Here is a 19961-nt window from a genome sequence, read left to right on the forward strand (position 1 = left end):
AAACCCAACCAATTTAACATGTATATCATGTTACTTTTTATTGTTATTTTTTATTGTTAGAGAAATATAAGGTAAGACCAAAAAATATTGAAGTCTAATGAAATGGTCTAAACAACTTTCATAGGTAGATTTTTTTAGGACTCCTTCCCTTTTAATAGTATTGATGATCCTCAATTAATGTATATGGGATGTGGGTGGATGGTTAATTTGAAGAACAGTTGATGAAACAAAAAGAACAGTTGATGATTTGAAAAAGAAAATGATAAGATTTGTATATTTAGTTGAGATACGAAACAATTTTCATGATAAAAACAAGATAAGTTATATGGTAAGTATCTTTATTTTTTATTTTAATTTTCAAGAAATAATGAAAAATCTGCAATTATTTATGTTCATGAAAACCTTTTTTGATATTTCGTCATACTTCAAAAGTGAATTACCTATTTTGTAGATTAAAACGTAAAATTATTCACTTTCGTCCGCACATGCGAGGATAATATTTTATAATCAATACTATTAAAACTGAAGGGTCTTTTTTGAAGTCACCTAGGAGTTTTAAAGTATTTACAACTCCATGCCATTAACTTTATTTAAAGATATGCTTTTAATTAAAATCAGTATTTTCGAAATTCTTTTTAGTCAAACAGAAACACCTACATTACAGCTACATAATTCTTTTATTTTAAAAGTAACATAATGTCTTCCTAATGAAACATAACGTATCATTAAATAACAAAGTAACATCTACATTTTAAACAAACTTCAATTGTATCAACACTAATTTTCCTTTCTTATAGATTAGATGTACCATCTCTTTGTATATTGAGAATGATGTTCCAGCAATACCAAGCTTGAACGTTTATTGGATTCTGCAAACTTCAAAATAAAAACAATACATATCTGTTAATATCATTGTTTTTACCAGTCATCACTTCCAAACAGAAGTTTTGTTTACAAACGATTGCAGCATAAATCCTATATGTTGCATTATTCAAATATAGTAGACCAAATTATTTAAATCCCAAACAATATCCACTAAATCAAAACCTCAAAACTTGGCAAATAAACTTGATTGCCGGAAGAGCCTACCTAACAATATCTATATACCACCAATCTTTTAAGAAAAGGATCTAAATTTTCGTAGGTTCCTTAGATAACAATAAAGAATATACCAAAGCATAACTACCAGGTCAAATTTTTTATTTTCATATCTTCAAAATATAAATAACAACCAATCAAAATAAGATTAATGATTTTAATAAACTCATGCCTTATTATATACTTTAACAATATTGATTTGGAATATCTTAAACCCACGGCCTTTTGTTCCTATATATACAGCATACTAACCTCGGATCAATCACGCAGATTTCAAAACAATTCTCATATAATGTATTCTAAGAAAAAACTGGTTTGCAAACCAAAGTCATACACATCTGCAAACCATTCAAAGCCGGATTTGGTGAGACTTTAGAGATCATATTGGCAGACAAAAAAGTAATACTGCTATAATTTAAAATTTTCAAGAGTAATGATTAGTTTTACTTAAATTGTGAATAATGTGTTATTCTTTAAAATTTCTTCCAGGTTATCAAAGTTCATGCTACTTGTAGAAATAACAATTTGAAATCTTTGGGGGATCAATGCATTGTTGGCGAATGCAAGACTATTGAAAACTTCCAAGTTAGTGAACTTGGAAAAGAGTTACGGCCAAAAGAAGAGCTAATAATTACCTGGTAATAAGAGGAACCTTTGTTTGGTATAGATTGTAACCATTTTCATTTACTCCTGAAACAAACCAGAGAATAAAGGTTCATGAAACAATAATCAAACTATATTGAAAATAAATGAGCTATGTACTGAATAACAAATGATATATCAATTAGAAATTTTAAGATTGGAGATCCTTTTACCGTTTCTGATTATCATAATCTAATAAACTAAACAATAATAGTTCATGACAGAGATCTTAAATGTAGATACCAATATTTAATACAATCATAGGAACACTAAAATAAACGGACAAAAATACAGTGAGTGTTAGCAATCAAAAACAAACAAATCATGAAGTTCACATAACGCTTTGAGAGGGTTCCTTTTAATCAAAAAATAAAAAGTAATTACTATTGATACCAACATAATTATATTGTAATTTAGTAAAGATTCAAACATCCAATAATCAAACACTAATATATTCAATCTGGAAACTTTGATTAAATAATAAATCAACTAAAGTACGAAAGCTTGTGTCCTCGATCAAGTATGTATACGAAAGCTTGTGTCCTCAAGTATGTATTGATACAAATTTTCAAACCATTCAGTAAAATCAAAACGCAAAATTTGAATATGAACGGATATTATATTATAGCATAAAACTTTAAAAATGTGAAAAAAATGAAAGACTTATCTTTAGAACAAGAAGTTGAAGGTATTGAGTAAGCAATTTTCTCCCGATCATTGATCCACAAGCATTTAACGGCATAACTCATCGGGTGACATGAAACATATTCTGAAAATAGTAAAAACTTCAGATTTTGATTTTTTTTATTGTTTCAGTAGACTGTCTGAATAAACTTATTTGAAAGTAAATTGACCTGAAGAGATCGATCTTTATGTATCCTTTAGCTTTAGATCTTTTTTTTGTCTTGAGATATGACTTTTATGATCTTCTTCAGACATAGACGACACTGACAGAATCAACCTGGGATGAAGCAGATCATTCATCATATTAGAGATGCAAAGTAGATCAGAAAAAGAAAATTTGATTTTATATCATAACTAGCTGTTTCGATCATGAGCCTATGATATATTTATAAAAAATGGATTATTGGAGATATACCTTTAACGATCTGTGTTGATGGAGCAAGTTTCATCAGATCTCTGTTTACCGAACATTTTGATCCAGAGACGAACATTTTTTTTTCTGAGGAAGCTAATTGTGGAATGTCAAAATGACAGCTTATCTTTTTCGGTTGGTACTATTAACCTGTTGTGGGTCTGAACAATATTGAAAATATTTCAACATGAATTATAAGCCCAACTTACTTGAATAATACCCCAACATGAATTATTATCCTGTTTTTCCAATAGTTGTATTCAATTAGTATTTGACATAAAATTGAAACTTTTGTATTAGCGATTGACTTTTCTTTTTGAAACATTTTTTTAAAAGTCTTTAATACCTTGGCCAATGTATGCAGAATGTTTTTGAAATAAATATGATCAGCGTTTTTCAGAATTAAATGTAATAAAGTAGAAGACTTTGCATTTAGTTTATTGTTCCAAATTAAAATTTGATGTAGCAAAATCTTTACTTATATTTAAATTTTAAGCATTAAATTTATAATTTGTTATAAAATTTATCATTAAAAATATTTTAAAATCAGTTATGAGCAATGTTTTAAAACCCAACCCGAACACTGAACCGGATGACATACCGGATTGCTGGGTCACTGGGTTGACCGCGGCTGAATCGTGAGTTAATAAATGAATTAATTTTATTATATAATAATATATCAGCTATGTAAATAAAAATATAGAAACTAAAGTTTAATATTTTCTAAATGTTTTTGAAAACTTAAAATAATAGTTTGGATATGTATATATTTTATGTTTAAAAACATTTCAAAAATACTTAACTTTAGTTTTTATATTTTTTTATTTTCAATTGACATACAAAATATCAAAAAATAGTTTAGACTATTTAAAATTTTCTCTAACAAGGTAAGAGTTATGATATCTTTAAAAAATCAAGACATAAAATTTATAAATATTTAAATATCTAATGTAAATAATAAATTAAACTTCAAATACAAAATAAACCAAAAGTAAAAAACCATTGTAATAATTGTCAATAACGGAAATAAACTAACACCAATTCACCTCAACTAATTTTGGTTCTCTCTACCATCTTTCATTTCATTTTCTTCAGGTGGCATAGTGAAATCTTCATCAAAATCTAAAAATCACAAATATAAAACTGAAAAGGGAAAACCTAATATTTTTTTTTGTCAGCACCTAACTTCTTAATTAGAAACTGAAAATATAAAACATAATTTAAAACTAAAAAAAAAGAAGTTATTTATTGGTTCACCTTGTTGTTCAACCGGTATCGAGTTCCAGGTTTTACTGGTTTTTGCGGGTTTCTAAGTATTGAATTTTTCACAAAATCCAAACCAGACTTTTTCTGGATCACCGGGTCTACTGGTTCAATCGCGGCCGGTCCGGATCGGGTTTCAAAAACACTGGTTATGAGTCAAATGCAAGACAAGTTTTTTTAAATAAATTTAAACCTCCACATATAAATCGAACCAAACTAAAACATAACCAAACTCAAAATTGTAAAGTAAAGAAGAAAAAATGTTCATATAAATCAGAATGAATTATATATTTATAGAACATGAAAAATTGAACTAAATTAGAACTAAACCAAAACCGAATCAATGTACCAAATATCAAAAACTAATCACGTCAAATAATTTGAGCCAAATCTATACATAATCGAATGGTTTTTATATCTTTTTTATCTAAAAAATAATTATGACAAAAAAAATCCTGCGCTTTGATTTATATATTTGTAGAACATGAAAAATTGAACTAAATTAGAACTAAACCATGAACGGAATCAATGTACCAAATATCAAAAACTAATCAGGTCAAATAATTTGAGCCAAATCTATACATAATCAAATGGTTTTTATATCTTTTTAATCTAAAAAAAAATTATGAAAAAAAAAATCATGCGCTTTGATTTATATATTTGTAGAACATGAAAAATTGAACTAAATTAGAACTAAACCATGAACGGAATCAATGTACCAAATATCAAAAACTAATCAGGTCAAATAATTTGAGCCAAATCTATACATAATCAAACAGTTTTATCTCTTTAACCTAAAAACTTAAAACAACAATCGAAATAGAACCGAAAAGAAAAATCCCGCGCTTTCAAAGCGCGAGTCAAAATCTAGTCTATACTATTAAAGCAGGATCCTATTGTCATAATTACCTTAGGGGCATGTTTCCTTCACTAACATTGCATGTTTCATTAAGGGCAATTAAGTAATATTAATAACAAATCTATATTGGGTCATTATTTTTGGATCCAGCCCAAATCAAATCTCTCTTGGGCCATTTGGACCTATTAAAAAATCAGATTCAATTCTCACTTTTTTTTTCTTTGGGCCATTGAGTCCAAGTTCAAATAATTTTTTTTCAACTATTCTTAATTATTATTTTTTTCTTTTCTTAATATAATTTAAGCATTCATAAAAATAATTGAATTTTTTTTATTGAAAAGTATAAATCTTTATTAAAAGTATATAATTTTTTAATTAAAATATTAACCCCATAATAAAATTAATTTATCAGAGTTATACCAACTTAATTCATTAAAAAATAAAGTTTAATTTTTTTTAACATGAATAGTCATTTAAAATGATATACGATAAATAAAGATAAAATTTTTAAGTCTTTTATAAAATAAAACACAAATATATGAAAATGTGACATTTACTAAATATTTGTCAATTGAAAAAAAAAACAAAAATAAACCCGCGCTTTGAAAGCGCGGGTCAAAATCTAGTCTAATCTATTAAAAGAGGAGTACAAATATATAAAATGCTCCTAGGTTTCCAATTTATTTACAATAACATGCCATTGGAATTATTAATTAACCTACTTTTAGGTTTCTATGTCTTTTTCTGTTTAATTATTATATTTTTAAATTTGAGTTTTAACTAAAAAAAGCAACAGTAATTTAAGAAGTTAATTTCGCCAACTAATTAATTATTACGGTTCAAAACACTTCCTATAATCTAGCTGGCTATTAAATATTTTCTATAAATGAAATCATCTACCATTTAATTATGACTAGATTTCCACCCGCACAACCGTGTGGGTATATATTTTCACATTTATATATATATAGATATTTGTTTTACATAATTATTATATATTTTTAATGTTACTCACATATTTAAATGTTTGTATAATTATGCCAAATATAATAATTTTATAGTTTTCATACTGTAAATTAAAATCATCACATATATATTTTGCTTATTATATATTTGTCTTATTGAATTTGTGTTTGATTACTAAATTAAATTTTTTAATGCATGAAACAACATATATGAAAATAATTTTATATTTAATTTATTATAATCATGATCCTTAATTCAAATCGCTAGATTTTTTTAGTAATTTTTTAATGTTTATTAATTATATAATAAATTACTGTATATTAAAAAGTTTAAGATAAGTTAAAATTTTATACATGTATTATATAGTTTACTAATATTAACCCGTTCTACCAACATATTATATTTTTAGCATAAATATTTTATATTTATGAAAATAAAATATGTTAATTTATCAATTTAAAATAATTTTATCATATTTTCTTCAATATAACATTTTTATTTTAAAATGATAGATTTTATTATAAAATTGATAAAATAGGATATAATTTTATTCTTTTAGTAACATTTCATTACTAATTACAAAATTAGTTGAAAATATTTATATTCAATTTATGACAATTAAGATCTTATTATAATCTTTTTAAGAGATTTGTTAGAATTTTAATTTTTTTTAAAAAAATTAAAAGATATTATGATTAAAGTAGTTAAAAATATTATGTATATTAGCATTAGTGATATACATTTAATATAAAATTTAAATGAGGGTCCAAATAAAAATATCACTCATCAAAAAATCATGATTTTTATTTTATTAGAAAACAAATTTGAGAAAATTAAAATTAAAATAAATATTTATTTCTAACAAAATCTTTAAAAATTATTAGTAAATGTATTTGTGAAATTAATTAATTTCATTTTATTTAAATTTTTGTTTATAAACCAAAACTATATTCAATTTTAATTTCTAATTATATTTTATGATAATTTAAATTAAAACTAACTAATTTTTGAAAGTAAATTTAAAAAGATTCTAAGGAAATTTTAAAAAGATTTTGTTAGAAGATTTTAAATATATTCATTTGTATTTCAAATAAAATGATAAAGGTATTAAAAGATATAATAATGAAGTTATGTAAAATATGATATTTTCTAGGAATGGTCCAAAATAAAAAAATCACACATGAAAAGAAGTCATGACTTCTGTTTTAATATATAAGATATAAAATTATGTCTTCACCGTCTTTTACCCTTGATATTCCTATATAAGTAGAATAAGTATAAACGATGTAGATTTATTAATGTTACATTATTAATAGTTAATTAATAAAAATGATAAAACAACTATAAAGCCACCTAAATCAATTTATGTTTTTATTTACTAAATTTAGAACACAATATCGTTTTAAAGATATATACTTATAATTTTCACTATTAATTAGTAATAACTAAAAAACCACATAAAAAGAATCATTTATATAATATATTAATAAACATATATTTAAATGTAAATATATTATTTTATGTATACTCTTATATAAATAACCCAATATAAGTGTTGAAGAGTATAAAATTTTGATCCGTAAAAAAATAAAAATAAAAATTTGCGCAGATGTTCGGGTCAAATTCTATAAATAAGTGATAAATATCGACATCTCAAAAATAAAATATAATAACTCAATATAAACTATTAAATTATTATGTTTTTGAAATATCCTCTTAAAAAATTATTTAACATAGATAAAGTTTTAAAATTTATATTATTATTTCTTATAAAAGGTAAAACTAAACATCTGTGCGGATGCACGGGTCAAGTTCTGGTTATTTATTAAAATTACATCCATTACTAATTAAAAGACTATAATAATAAATTATTATTTATGTTATCATATAAAAATTCTTACGTATTATAATCATTTTTCATTCTTATGTATACTATATTTTTTTTATCTTATTATATAAAATAGAATTTTCTTCTATTTTGGATGTGCAACATCATTAAATACTCTATTCTGAGTGTGACACGTGTTATAAATTGAAATACACAATATTTATAAAAATTATTCTTTTAATAATATTTTTAAATTTTGGATATTTTTTATTATTATTAATTTTAATCACTTATCTAATCAAATTTTTTTTAATTTGTTTTATGTTTTTGACTAGTTTATGTATTTGATTCATTAAAGATATAAACAATATTAACCGCTGTAATTTTTAACGTAAGAGCTCGAATGCGAAAAATAATTTTACAAATAATAATAGATAGTTATCCAGTTTCCCAATTTTCAGTAAAAAACAATTCCGGTTTGAGTTATTGAAAGCAACTAGGTTTACACCCGCGCTACGCCGTGGGAAAATGTCTATAGGATTCTGTTATTTGATGCAACTAACATTTCATATTTACTTCGTTTGAATAATTCAATCGAACATTTTTACCTTAACTTTAAATATGTTGTTTTGTGATTTTTAGCTTAGCTTCTCCGCTGATCTCTTACTATTTTTTATGAGTTTTAGCATTTGTTATTAATACAATTTAATCATTTTAGGATGCATTTAGATGTATATATTACATTAGAATGTTCATTTGCATTTAACAGAGGTTAAAGTGCACTTTGAAAAGTTTGGGGCGAAATTACAAGTTTATTCTTGCAAATTTCAGAGTTTGTGGCCGATTTGAGAACCGTCAAGAGGCGAGAGACCATTCTGCAAATATGAGGGTTCTGTAATGTACAACTGAAAATCGGGGGTTGATTTGAATGGATATCTTTGCAATTTCAAAAGGCCCAGAGCTAATGCAAGAAGAACCAAAAGGTTCAAGGATCAACTGTGAAAATAATTGAAAATCTACAATTGTGGAGTTCCGAGCTTTTCAATCTGAAAATGGCCGCGACGATTAGAGGCAACGACTCCGGAGCTTCGGAACTGGCTGCCACGACTCGAGCTGAGGTCACAGCAGTATTATCTAACGGCGAGTGAGGATTGCGAGAAGACGGACAAGTCGGAGGGGAACCACGGTGGCTAGGTGAGCACGGCCATGGTTTGGGCGCCGACGCGCCGACGGATCTGAGCATGACGACCACAAGCTGATAGCAAAGATGCGTGGAGGAGCTTGATTTCATGGCCGAGACTTCGGCTCGAGCTTGACTGAGCGAGGAACAGGGGCTGTAACTGCGGACCACCCCAACTCCCACCGCCGGAGCCCGCCGCAAAACTGGAGTCGTAATTGACCTCTCTGAAGAAAGCGCCTATGCCGTCCGCTGGGCCGGCCTCGGAGACTCCGTCGTCCTCCTCCACGTCTCCCCTACCTCTGTTCTCTTCGGCGCCGACTGGTACAGAGAGAGAGAGCAATGGGGTTTACTCTATCCTCGAGGCAGAGTTATCGAAATGGAGCCAAGCAAACACAGAGCTGTTAAAATTGAGGGATCGGGGGCGGAACTGTCGAAATTGAGGCAAAGACGGAGCTGTCGAAATTGAGGCGGAGATGTTTAAACCCATACGCAAGAAAACACAAGAAACCTGGTTCTATAGGGACAAAGATGACGTGTATAAACGAAATGATTTTACTGGTTTTTCAAGTTTTTTCATTTAATGACATGTTAAAACCATATGTCTTTAAAAATCTAGGTTGTCAAGTCCTGAAAGAATCTTGTGACATTATTGTGTTGATTAGACTCTGGTTAATTTTAATTTAATGTGGAAATAATTTCCAAAGAAGTAGATCGTGAGGGACAGAGTTTTGCCAAGTAGCTGTTGCATGTTCGGAAAAGAGCAAACAAAGGGCCCAAAAGAGGACGCAAGGCCCAGTACTCAGAGCGAGCGAGCGTGATTCGCATAGTTGCATCGAAGAGAAAATTGAGAAGGAGCGAGAACACAAAATTATCTGCGAGAGGGAAACAGAAATTGAAAGGAAAAATTTGCAATCCTACGTGATGAAATCCTTTGTCTGAACAAATTTCGTTTTCGTCTTCGATTCGAAACTGTTCCGAGAGGAGAGAAATCGCGATTGCAGCAGCCAGCCCTAGGAGAAATTTTAATTTTGGTGCCCTAATTTCTTGCGTTTGCGTTTTCAAACGTCCAATCTCAGGTGACTCTTTGCTCAATTCCCCAATTTTGAGATTTTTCTCCTACGTCTACTCGCAAATTCGATTAGAATGCTGAAAACTCGTCAAGTTAAACTACTGGCAGCTAGCTTCTTTGCTAAAGTTGTGATGAATGCAAGTGGTTTCAGGATATCCTGTAGTAAATGCCGAGGTTGATTCCATGGAAGGAGGAGGACTTAGCGATACTGGAGCAGCAGCCATTCAGAAGGCTCAAGCGGACTTAAGGTATGTGTGTTTCTTTTGCTGCTATTAGTTTGTATTGAGTAATGAAAAATCACTTGTTTCAACAGGCTGGAGTACCATGTCCGCGAGGAAAGGAGGAGAGAACTGGAGTTTCTGGAGAATGTAATGCAATACTTATTATTATTATTATCTTTATTTTTTGGAGTCTTATTATTCTCTCTTGTATAGGGTGGCAACCCTTTGGATTTCAAGTTTGGTTATGCTACTTCTCAAAGCGTCCAATCTACTTCGCTCATAGATAAGCAAGCAGTAAAGAGGTATTTTTTATTTTTTATTTTTTATTTTTTTAGATTTCATGGATCAACTCATGATTCTTTGTTATTTTCACGTACAGGGGAGTCAAGGATAGCACTGCATCACCACCTGGTGATTCCGTGGAGAGTAGCGGCAGACTTGGAGTTTCTGAACCCAATACAGCTGATAATCTCTTGCTCTTTGATTCTGATAATAAGTCTCTTGAAGGAGATAGAAATTCACAATATCCTAATAAGAGGAGCAGAACTTCTGAATCGCAACGGTCTCTCAAAGTTAATCATTCCCGGGATAAAAAGGAAACTGAAGATTCTGCCATTTTTCGCCCATATGCTCGTAGAAACCGATCTAAGATTAACCGTGATCCTGCACGGGCAAGCTCTACTGAGTTAGTTCAGAGTCGTGGTGGTCTTGCAACGTCTCTCTCACTTCGCAAAGAGTCTGTGGATGTAAAGGGTTCTGATTCCGAACCAGGCAATCATAAGACTAGGCAAGTACCTTGTCCAACTTCCAATGGTAATCCCCTTTTAAAGGATGTAGTCCCAGGGAACTTGTTTAAAACACAAGATGATGAAATGGTTGTACGAGAAAGCACTGCTGCAACAGAAAACAGTCCAGTTGAAGAGAAGGTAAATATCGCTTATGGAGAGACTGGTCTTACTGGAGTGAAAGCACATGCTGTCTCTGCTAGTACAGTAATGGATTCTCTCAGTGCTGGTTGCCAGGAAACTAACTCTAGCCAGTTGAATGGCCTTAAGGATCCCAGAGGAGAAAAAGAATGCTCAAAAGATAGCGCAGCTGTAGAGGCAAAACGGTTAGATCGAGAGTCCTCTCATGCTAACGACGTTGAAGTAGATGTACATACTAAAGTAGATCTCCATAGGGTGGACAAATCTGACTCCAACAGTATGCCTTTGCAGAATGCTTCAAGAGTAGACGAGATACTAGATCCCACAGTTTGCGAAATGGTGAATACAAAAAGAGACGAGGCTGGTGAATCTACCATCATTATTAGTGAGCAGAAGTCTGGGTATCGAAGCCAATCAAAATCGCTCAAAGTTGAAAATCAAGATCATACAAGTACAGTGGAGATTAAATGGTCTGAAACTGAGAGCAAACAAGAAGATGATTTGGCAATACCGCAAAATGATATTAAAGTTACTAGTGGATTAGCTGACGCTTCCGACAGCTCTTTGTGGCCTATAACGTCTCAGGCAGCTATAGAAACCAGTCCTTGCAGAGTCAGGAAAAACGTATTGCCGGACACTGGCAGTACAGCACTAGAAGACCAGCATAGCTTAGACGATAGCTCAAGAAAGGCGAATACTTTGATGGAGGACTCTATCCTTGAGGAGGCACGAAATATAAAGGTTCTCTTTTTCAACTTGGCTTCGTGATCTCAACCTGCCAAGCTTCGGAAGAAGTTCTAGTTACTTTTTTTTGTCCATTGTCTTGTATGTCTTACCTGCTACACTAACAGGAAAAAAGAGAGAGGATTGCTGAATTATCTTTGGGTACCTTACCAGCGGAGGTTCGTACGAGATCTCAATGGGACTTTGTCCTTCAAGAAATGGCATGGCTGGCAAATGATTTTGCGCAGGTGTGGTGTACTTGATCTTTCTGATCTGATTTTATCAAATCAAATAAAAATTATGCTTTTTATGGACTGCCATGCTGGTTATTACTAAAAACATATGGGTACTCCTCTGTATGAATGGTGTCAGACTTTCTGTTACTGGAACATTTATGTCTACGTAGAGATAATTGCATTTCTGTTGAACTCACTTTTACTTCTCGAATTTTAGGAGCGTCTTTGGAAGATGACTGCTGCCATGCAGATTTGCCATCGAGCTGCTTTTACCTCTCAGCTGAAATTTGAGGATCGAATTCAGCAGAGAAATCTGAAAAGCTTAGCTTCAACATTGGCTAATGATGTCTTGCAGTTCTGGAATTCTGTGGAGGTCCTTAGGGAGCAAGAGGAGACAAGCTTGGAAACTAATACGGTATACGACTGCCTCACATATCTGTCTTATGTTTTCTTATGACAATGATGGCTATATGGTTTTTCTTTTCCTTTCGCGGCGCGCACACACACACACACACACACACACACACACATTCTTTGTATATTCGCCTCTAACTGCAACATTGTATTACTCTGATTTTCTTTGCATAGTCTTCCATCTTGAAGCCTAAGAGCTTGCTCTGATTTTGTTTCTCTTTTATTACACTACTGATCATTCCTTTTTTGGATCATATGCAGGAGACAGTGAAGGAATTCAAGTCCGATAGTGGCGACAAACGTCCAGCTTCTGGTGTCAGAGAATATGCACGCAGATTTTTGAAGTTTATGAAGTCGTCTACCCCCCATCTGCAAGCAGCAGCACCGTCGACACCTGAACATATGTGTGACCCTGGCATAGCGGAGACATCTTGGGATGATCAGCTTACAGAAGTATGAAATTAGTCATTTGTTTTTTCTGCAGCCTTTCGATTGAATACTAACTTTGTGGATAACTCTCTATAACGTTGTAACTGATCTTTTTAATGTGCAGGAAAGCTTATTTTATTCAGTTCCATCTGGTGCAATGGAGGCCTATCGAGGGTCCATTGAATCTCATCTTGTCTTGTGTGAGGTATGTGATAGTATTTAGTGCTAGGAGCTCTGGTCAGGGCCTTTCTTGGGCGTAGCATATGTATATATATATATATATATGTATGTTTGAATTTCTGAAGATATCTAACAACATTATCCGTATCAGAAATCCGGAAGTAGCATACAGGAGGAGGTTGAGACATCAGCGTATGATCCGGCAGAAGGTATGCCCAATATATTTTGTTGAGCTCCACATTCTGGATAAACGGATGCTGATATTATTTTCAACTATAGATACAGGATACAATGGTTATGATGAGGATGACGAAGAAACGAGTAGCTATTATATGCCTGGAGCTCTTAGATATAGGAAATCAAATAATTTAACCCACAAGAAAAGAAAGAACTCGATGAAGTATCATTCTGCCCGGTCATATGATCATGGGGCTGATTTGCCACACGGTAGCTATACTGGTGGCTCCAACCCATTGATGGATAAAAGGCCTGCCAGTAATCTTAATGTTGGTTCAGTTTTAATGAAGCGAAATCGCACTGCCTCCAGGCATAGGATTGTGAGTGGGGACACTAGTGGGGACACTAGTTCTTTTCAGGATGAGCAAAGTAGTTTGAATGGTGGATCTGCCGTTCAAAAAGGAACAGAAGTTGAATCTAGTCGTAATTTTGAGAAGCAGTTACCTTATGACATGGCTGAAACATCAGACAAACCTAAGAATAAGGTTCATCTGCTTTGCATTATGTTTCGACATATATCTGGCTTGATTTTCATAGAATATATTTTATTAATTCTAGCATTATATGATCAATTTTATTTTTCATTTTTACAGGGCTCTGCATATGAACAATCCTGGCATCTTGATTCAATGGTACATGGTGAACAGGTAATATTTCTGGTAAAAGATCTTGAAAGTTAATGTCAACAAAATGGCTGAGTAAAGCGCCACAGAAGTTTTTAACAGTGTCAGTTTTTTATTGAAATGATAAATGTGATATATGTTGGGGCTGTTTGAAACCTTTGAGAGTAATCTCCTCCTTGACTTTGACTTTTAACACTTGGCTTCTTGTTTTTGTTTCCTTTAATCATCGTAGAGTCGTAGATATTGACAGTAATCTTAATTGAAACTGGAAGCATTATGTTACTAAGTAGGTAATTGTAATAGATCTACTAGAAAGAATCTAATGAGCTCTTATTTTGGCAGGAGCACCGGAAGAAGAGACCGCAGAATCAATTCAATATGAATGGTATCAATCAATTATCCGCTTTTAACTTTTGTTGCATGACTGCATGAGTTTGTTCTTTAGCCTTCAGGTCTAACTGGGGGAAGCCTAAGCTTCACCTGGTAGCTAGAGTATCAATACTTTAGGAACTGTTGCACACTATTGTTTAAATTGTTCAGTTTTATCATCATTAAACTCTAAAGTGAAAGTTCTTCATACGGATTTAGTTCTAGAGCTTCTAGGATTACTTGGGTACAATATTATGATGGAATGTATCTCTCTTTTAGTCAGAATGCTTCTTTTGAGATCTCATTGACATTTTTAGCTGTATTTTGTAAGGTCTGTATGGTCCACATAAGAAGCAAAAGACTGTCAAACAATCACTGCAGAATAATTTTCATACTATTCCTTCTCCGGCAGCTTCTCAGATGAGCAATATGTCTAACCCCAACAAATTTCTTAAGTTCATTGGCGGCCGGGACAGGGGCAAAAAATTAAAAGGCTTAAAGGTAGATGCTCCGATTATTTTCTCACTCCTTTACCATCTTGTTTTACTCTAAGATACGTCTTGAATTAGAAACTTTGTTTATGCAGATTTCTTCTGGTCAACATGGATCTGAAAATCCATGGACACTGTTTGAGGACCAGGTTTATATTTGTTATCTCTGTTGAACATATAAAGATTGTAGGTTGCATTTTGCATATCTGAATTATTGTTTTCCACTATGTAGGCGCTTGTTGTCCTGGTGCATGACATGGGCCCTAACTGGGAGCTCATTACTGATGCTTTGAAAAGCACTCTTAAAATTAAGGTAAGAGTGCTTGTTCTGAAATTTCTTAACATGTTATAATGTAAGATGACATTGGGTTTTTGACATAAAAAATATGATGACATTAGGCTGGTAAATGCTTTTTTTGTTCACTTATCCATTGTGCTGGAAAAGTTGTTTGAGTGCCTTTTTTTACATTAACTATACAGCGTATATATCGTCATCCAAGTGATTGCAAGGAGCGGCATAGGATTCTAATGGACAAAACTGGTGGTGATGGGGCTGATAGTGCTGAAGACTCGGGAAATTCTCAGGCTTATCCATCCACTTTGCCTGGCATCCCAAAGGTTTTGATTTTACCTGAGACACTGAATTAGAGCTTCCCATATGTTTAGTATAACCTGTGGTTTCCCTGGAATGGTTTGTTATACTCAGGGAAGTGCGAGACAGTTGTTTCAACGCTTGCAAGGGCCCGTGGAAGAAGATACACTGAAGTCCCATTTTGAGACGATTTGTTCGATTGGGAAGAAATTTCATCAAAGATTCATACAGGTCCGTTCATCCAATGGTTACCTTTTCCTTAGAAAACTTGTTTTTATGCTTGTTATTCAACCATATTCTGACTACAAGCGTCAGCAAATATGGAGTCCTTCGCTAGTAGAAATTCGGAGTTATGTAGAAATTATTGTTCCCGAGAGTGTCACTAGTGCTTTTTCGGTCTATAGCACACCAAATTATGTTTGTTAGTGTTGTATGGAGCTGCTAACTTGTTTTGGCTGTCGATTTTGGACATATGGCTCATGTTGTTTGCAATAGGCATATGTTGCACTTGCTTTTTCTTCATTGACAGAATTTATGCTGAGGAAGGCATAGCGTCACTTTTATTTGACACTTTTATTTGACATAACAGTCTGCAATCTGTCATTTCATAGATGGATGAAATAGGATTGCTACAATATTTAGGACGATGTATAAGAGTCTGAATATTAAAACCCTAATGGTCCTGATTTTGTTTCTTCTTGCTGCTTCTGTTTGTTTGGTGTTGCTTCATCTATCTTCAAGAATGATTGTCGGGATCCTAAGCAGATAGTACCAGTTCACAATTCTCAAGTTATGGCTCTTTCTCATGTATTTCCAAATAATCTGAATGGAAGTGTCCTCACGTAAGTTCTCGTGTTTCTTAAAAATTTATGTATCTCCCGATTACTAAATTTTTCTCTTTTCTAATATATCGTTTCTCTCCGGATGAAGGCCCCTTGATCTCTGTGATACATCAACGTCAGGTGAAGATGTATTTTCACTTGAAAATTCAGGTCTCTCAACGCTGCCGGTGTTACCAGTGGTTCCTGCATCTGAAGCAAATCCTTCTAGCAACAACTTGTCAACTACATCTAGCCCAACCAGTGCGTCAGCAAGGTATTTTTTTATTTTCCTTGTCTGTATTTATACAGTTCTGCATCTCAGCTCAAATCACAGGTTTTTCAACGTCAAATGATTTGACTTTTTTTCTTTTCCTGGGATGATAGATTCAATATTGCTAGAGGATCGTTGCCACCAGAGGAGCAACACCGAATCCAACAACATAACCAGACGTCATCCGGTAGAAACCGGCAGCAGCCTTCTTTATCAACTCCAGCAGCTGTCTCAGGACCTGAACCTGGGCCTCGCCCACCTGGTGGAAATGCTGCGAGTGTAAATGGAACCCATAGGAGCTCACCGTTGTCAAGGCCTGGTTTTCAAGGGGTGAGCACATTGCCAAACTCTGGCAGCATGCTTTCCTCTGGGATGGGAGGAATTTCAAATACTGGAAATAATAAATCTGTAGGAAACTCTACGTTAAGGCCCCGTGGAGCCATGCAGCATATGATGCGGGTAAACATCTTTCTCCTTATAATTTTGTCTAATATTACTGACCAATTGCCATTTTGAGCCAGTTTGTGAACAGTTCATCTGATTTGCATGAGTTTCGGATGCAGGCTGGCAAAGGGAATGGTCTGGGGATTCCGGCTTTGAGTTCTGGATTTACCAATCAAACAATTCCCTCAGTTCAGGCCTATCCAGGCCATCTTTCCCAGCAGCATCAGCTGTCGCAACAGCCGCATGTTCTTGGCAACTCACTTAATCATCATCTCCAGAGTCCAAATCGTGCAGCTGGGACACAGCAGCAAGCGTTAGCTGCTATTCGTCAAAGACAAATGGCTCAGCGATATTTGCAGCAGCAGCAACAGTTTCCAGCAGCCGGTGCTATGCCGCCACATGCACTTTCATCACGACCTCAAGTTACTCCTGTATCTTCTCCACAAAGCAGTCCTCAATCGCAACCACTTGCTTCGTCTCAGCCATTATCGATGCCTCCGTCGTCAAATATGACAGCAATTGGACATCAGCAACCTCTAAAACCGCAGTTACCGGTTCATGGTCTGGGTAGGAATCCTCAGTCTGGTGCTTCAAAAGTAAACAATCAAGCTGGAAAACAGCGGCAGCGACAAACCCAGCAGCAAACTGGAAAACAACATCCACTCCAACGGCAACCAACTCTTGGTCAGCAGCAAAATAAACCCTTGAAAGGAGGAAACATCATGCATCAGAGTATCTCTGTTGATGATCCTTCGCACTTAAATGGTTCTACTATGTCCCCTGGCGTACAGGGTACTGAAAAAGTAGAGGCGACGGTTAAAGCTGTGCCTAGTCAGCCATCCAACCTAGTGACTGTAGTGAACACATATACAGAGTCTAAACCACTGAATCCTCCAGCAGTTGTTACACCAGCAGTTGCAAAACCCAACCATCAAAATTTGCTGCTACACCAAAAGCAGGGCAATCAGCCGCTACTAACATCTCATAGAACCGTTCATCAAAGTCACGACTTGTTGAAGCAGCCCCCTCGCGACCCACAGGCTGTCATCAATACCACCCAAACAGCTAGTATTGGTGTTACAAAGGAGGTTGCGCCTCAAGCGAGTATTAGTTCGATACCCACAGTTACAGTTGGTTCTACTGCTGTCAATCCTCCTCCGAAAGAATTGGACTTACCATCGTGCGACTCCTCGGAGAAGAACGGTGTTTCTAAACTAAGCAGTTCTATTACAAATTCATCCGGGAGTGACCCAGTACCAGATATGGCGAAAGACTTAGGCATTTCGGATCATGGTGACAAGGCTGTAACAGAAAGACAACAGGAACAGCTACGACAATCTCCACCTTTAGTTCAAAGGACGCCACAGTTATCAGAACAATTGCTTGTTCAAAATCAAAAACATATTCCTTCTGAACAGCAGAAGCAGCAGCCTTATCTTAAGACGCTGGAATTAGAAGCAATCCATGAAAAGTCAACTCACAGGCCTCCTGACACCAAGGTGGAATGAGAGATGAACCTAGAAGCTCAAGCAGTTGAGATCCTGCGAGGGTTACGTTTGCTTAACCTACAGTGTACAGGTTCCAACTGATCTAATATCTAATGGTAAATCTTGCATTCACTACAATGCTTAAAATATTCCTTGGTTGTGTAAGAGAAACTAACTGAGACAAATGTATGCTTAACTTTGCAGATGCAGTTTGCTAATTTAGAAATGGCTCGTTTGATGGTGTGAGAACGTTTGGATGATTCGTGCTCGTCTTATGGCCTCAATTTCAACAGTGGAGGTATCTGATGGGCCCAACTATATATTCTTCCAAATCCTAACCTAATAAAATCATGCATCGTTGTAGTTAATCCTTTTCTTTTGGTTTGGAAGAGTAGAAAGAGTTTTTTCCTTTTTGGTAAAGAGTAGAAACAGCTGTAGAGAGGTTAAGTTGTGTACACAAGTTTTCTCCGAACCCACTTTTTGCATCCTCCAGTTTGTGGTGTATATATATATTATTAGCCTTAGGGCCCTTCTTTGTCTTTTTTTTTTCTTAGTAAATTTTTGCCCATTATTGCTCGTGGATAAAAATGTGATTGATAAAATAAAGACAATCAGAAATCAAACTGGAAAGGTTTTGGACCGATACAACAAGGGATATAGATTAGCTTTGATGTAGTGTCTTACATCTGCTCTATTAAATTCAGTGAAGAATTTGAAAGAAGTAAAAAAGAAAACCATTAGTTAACTGGGTTTTAAATGGCTTGTTGCGAGCTATGGTGTAAATACGTTCAACTTCTTCCAAGCGCATTGGCAAGCAATGTCGATCGAGATGTGTACCACCTTACTAAAACGGTAAGGTTTATACTCGTAACACTGTCAATTATGCTAGTTTGATAAAGACACAGTAAAGATAAAAACCAAAGCACCAATGTCATTGATGAAATAAATGACTAAAATCAAAATACCATTTTTATAAAAATAAAAATTTAAAAATCAGAACTAACATCAAAATACAAATAGGCTGTTTGGCAACCAACTATTGTGGGTTCTGGTATCTAAGCACATGACTAAGTCTTTGTTCCAGCCAGTGTTTTGAAATCTCACCCGGACCCGCGGTTGAACCGGTAAATCTGGTGACCCAGAAAAAAAATCCGGTTTGGACAAAACTCAATATTTAGAAACCTGCAAAAACCCGCAAAACACAGTAAACCCGGAACCCGATAGCGATTGAACCACCGGTTGAATCAATAAATAACTTATACTTCTTGTTTTAGTTTTTAATTATGTTTTTAAATTATATTTTATATTCTAACTTTCCACATAAGAAATTAGGTGCTGACAAAAAAAGAAGAAGTAAGGTTTTCCTTTTTCAGTTTTGTATTTGTGATTTTTAGATTTTGATGAAGATTTCACTATTCCACCTGAAGAAAATGAAGTGAACGATGGTAGAGAGAACCAAAATTAGTTGATGTGATTTTGTGCTAATTTATTTCCGT

At 33.7% G+C, this 19961-nt stretch overlaps 1 protein-coding gene and 1 long non-coding RNA gene across 5 annotated transcripts; one reads left to right on the forward strand and one right to left on the reverse strand.

Moving 5' to 3' along the window:
- Positions 1 to 620: 620 nt before the first annotated feature.
- Positions 621 to 3017, reverse strand: LOC106445852. Its single transcript, XR_001288570.3, has 4 exons — positions 2840 to 3017; positions 2595 to 2701; positions 1734 to 2509; positions 621 to 876 (listed from the first exon to the last, which is right to left on the reverse strand). It is a non-coding gene; the product is annotated as an uncharacterized LOC106445852 (long non-coding RNA).
- Positions 3018 to 9727: 6710 nt separating this feature from the next.
- LOC106445853 (chromatin modification-related protein EAF1 B) lies at positions 9728 to 19036 on the forward strand. 4 transcript variants are annotated; one of them, XM_013887493.3, is made up of 23 exons: positions 9728 to 10008; positions 10144 to 10249; positions 10315 to 10369; positions 10436 to 10524; positions 10602 to 11889; positions 12000 to 12119; positions 12325 to 12522; positions 12783 to 12974; positions 13075 to 13155; positions 13282 to 13339; positions 13410 to 13852; positions 13961 to 14014; positions 14333 to 14375; positions 14691 to 14860; positions 14946 to 14999; positions 15083 to 15163; positions 15331 to 15468; positions 15557 to 15673; positions 16184 to 16284; positions 16373 to 16537; positions 16648 to 16993; positions 17098 to 18581; positions 18670 to 19036. In XM_013887493.3, exons 2-22 carry the CDS (start codon positions 10185 to 10187, stop codon positions 18484 to 18486), a joined length of 5247 nt encoding a protein of 1748 aa, XP_013742947.2. In that variant the 5' UTR covers positions 9728 to 10008; positions 10144 to 10184; the 3' UTR covers positions 18487 to 18581; positions 18670 to 19036. The 4 variants fall into 4 exon arrangements, with proteins under 4 accessions (XP_013742947.2, XP_013742948.2, XP_013742946.2 ...); XM_013887494.3 differs by having other exon boundaries at positions 10153 to 10249; positions 14772 to 14860; XM_013887492.3 differs by having other exon boundaries at positions 9729 to 10008; positions 10153 to 10249.
- Positions 19037 to 19961: the final 925 nt, after the last annotated feature.

This window comes from Brassica napus, chromosome A4 (assembly GCF_020379485.1).
Source record: "Brassica napus cultivar Da-Ae chromosome A4, Da-Ae, whole genome shotgun sequence".
Classification (NCBI taxonomy): domain Eukaryota; kingdom Viridiplantae; phylum Streptophyta; class Magnoliopsida; order Brassicales; family Brassicaceae; genus Brassica; species Brassica napus.

Coding starts and splice junctions, on each gene's coding strand:
- LOC106445853 (XM_048777312.1), top strand. CDS start 10,137: ATGCAAGTGGTTTCAGGATATCCTGTAGTAAATGCCGAGGTTGATTCC. Junction 15,164..15,330: donor AAAGCACTCTTAAAATTAAG/GTAAGAGTGCTT, acceptor TTAACTATACAG/CGTATATATCGTCATCCAAG. Junction 16,994..17,097: donor CCATGCAGCATATGATGCGG/GTAAACATCTTT, acceptor TTTCGGATGCAG/GCTGGCAAAGGGAATGGTCT.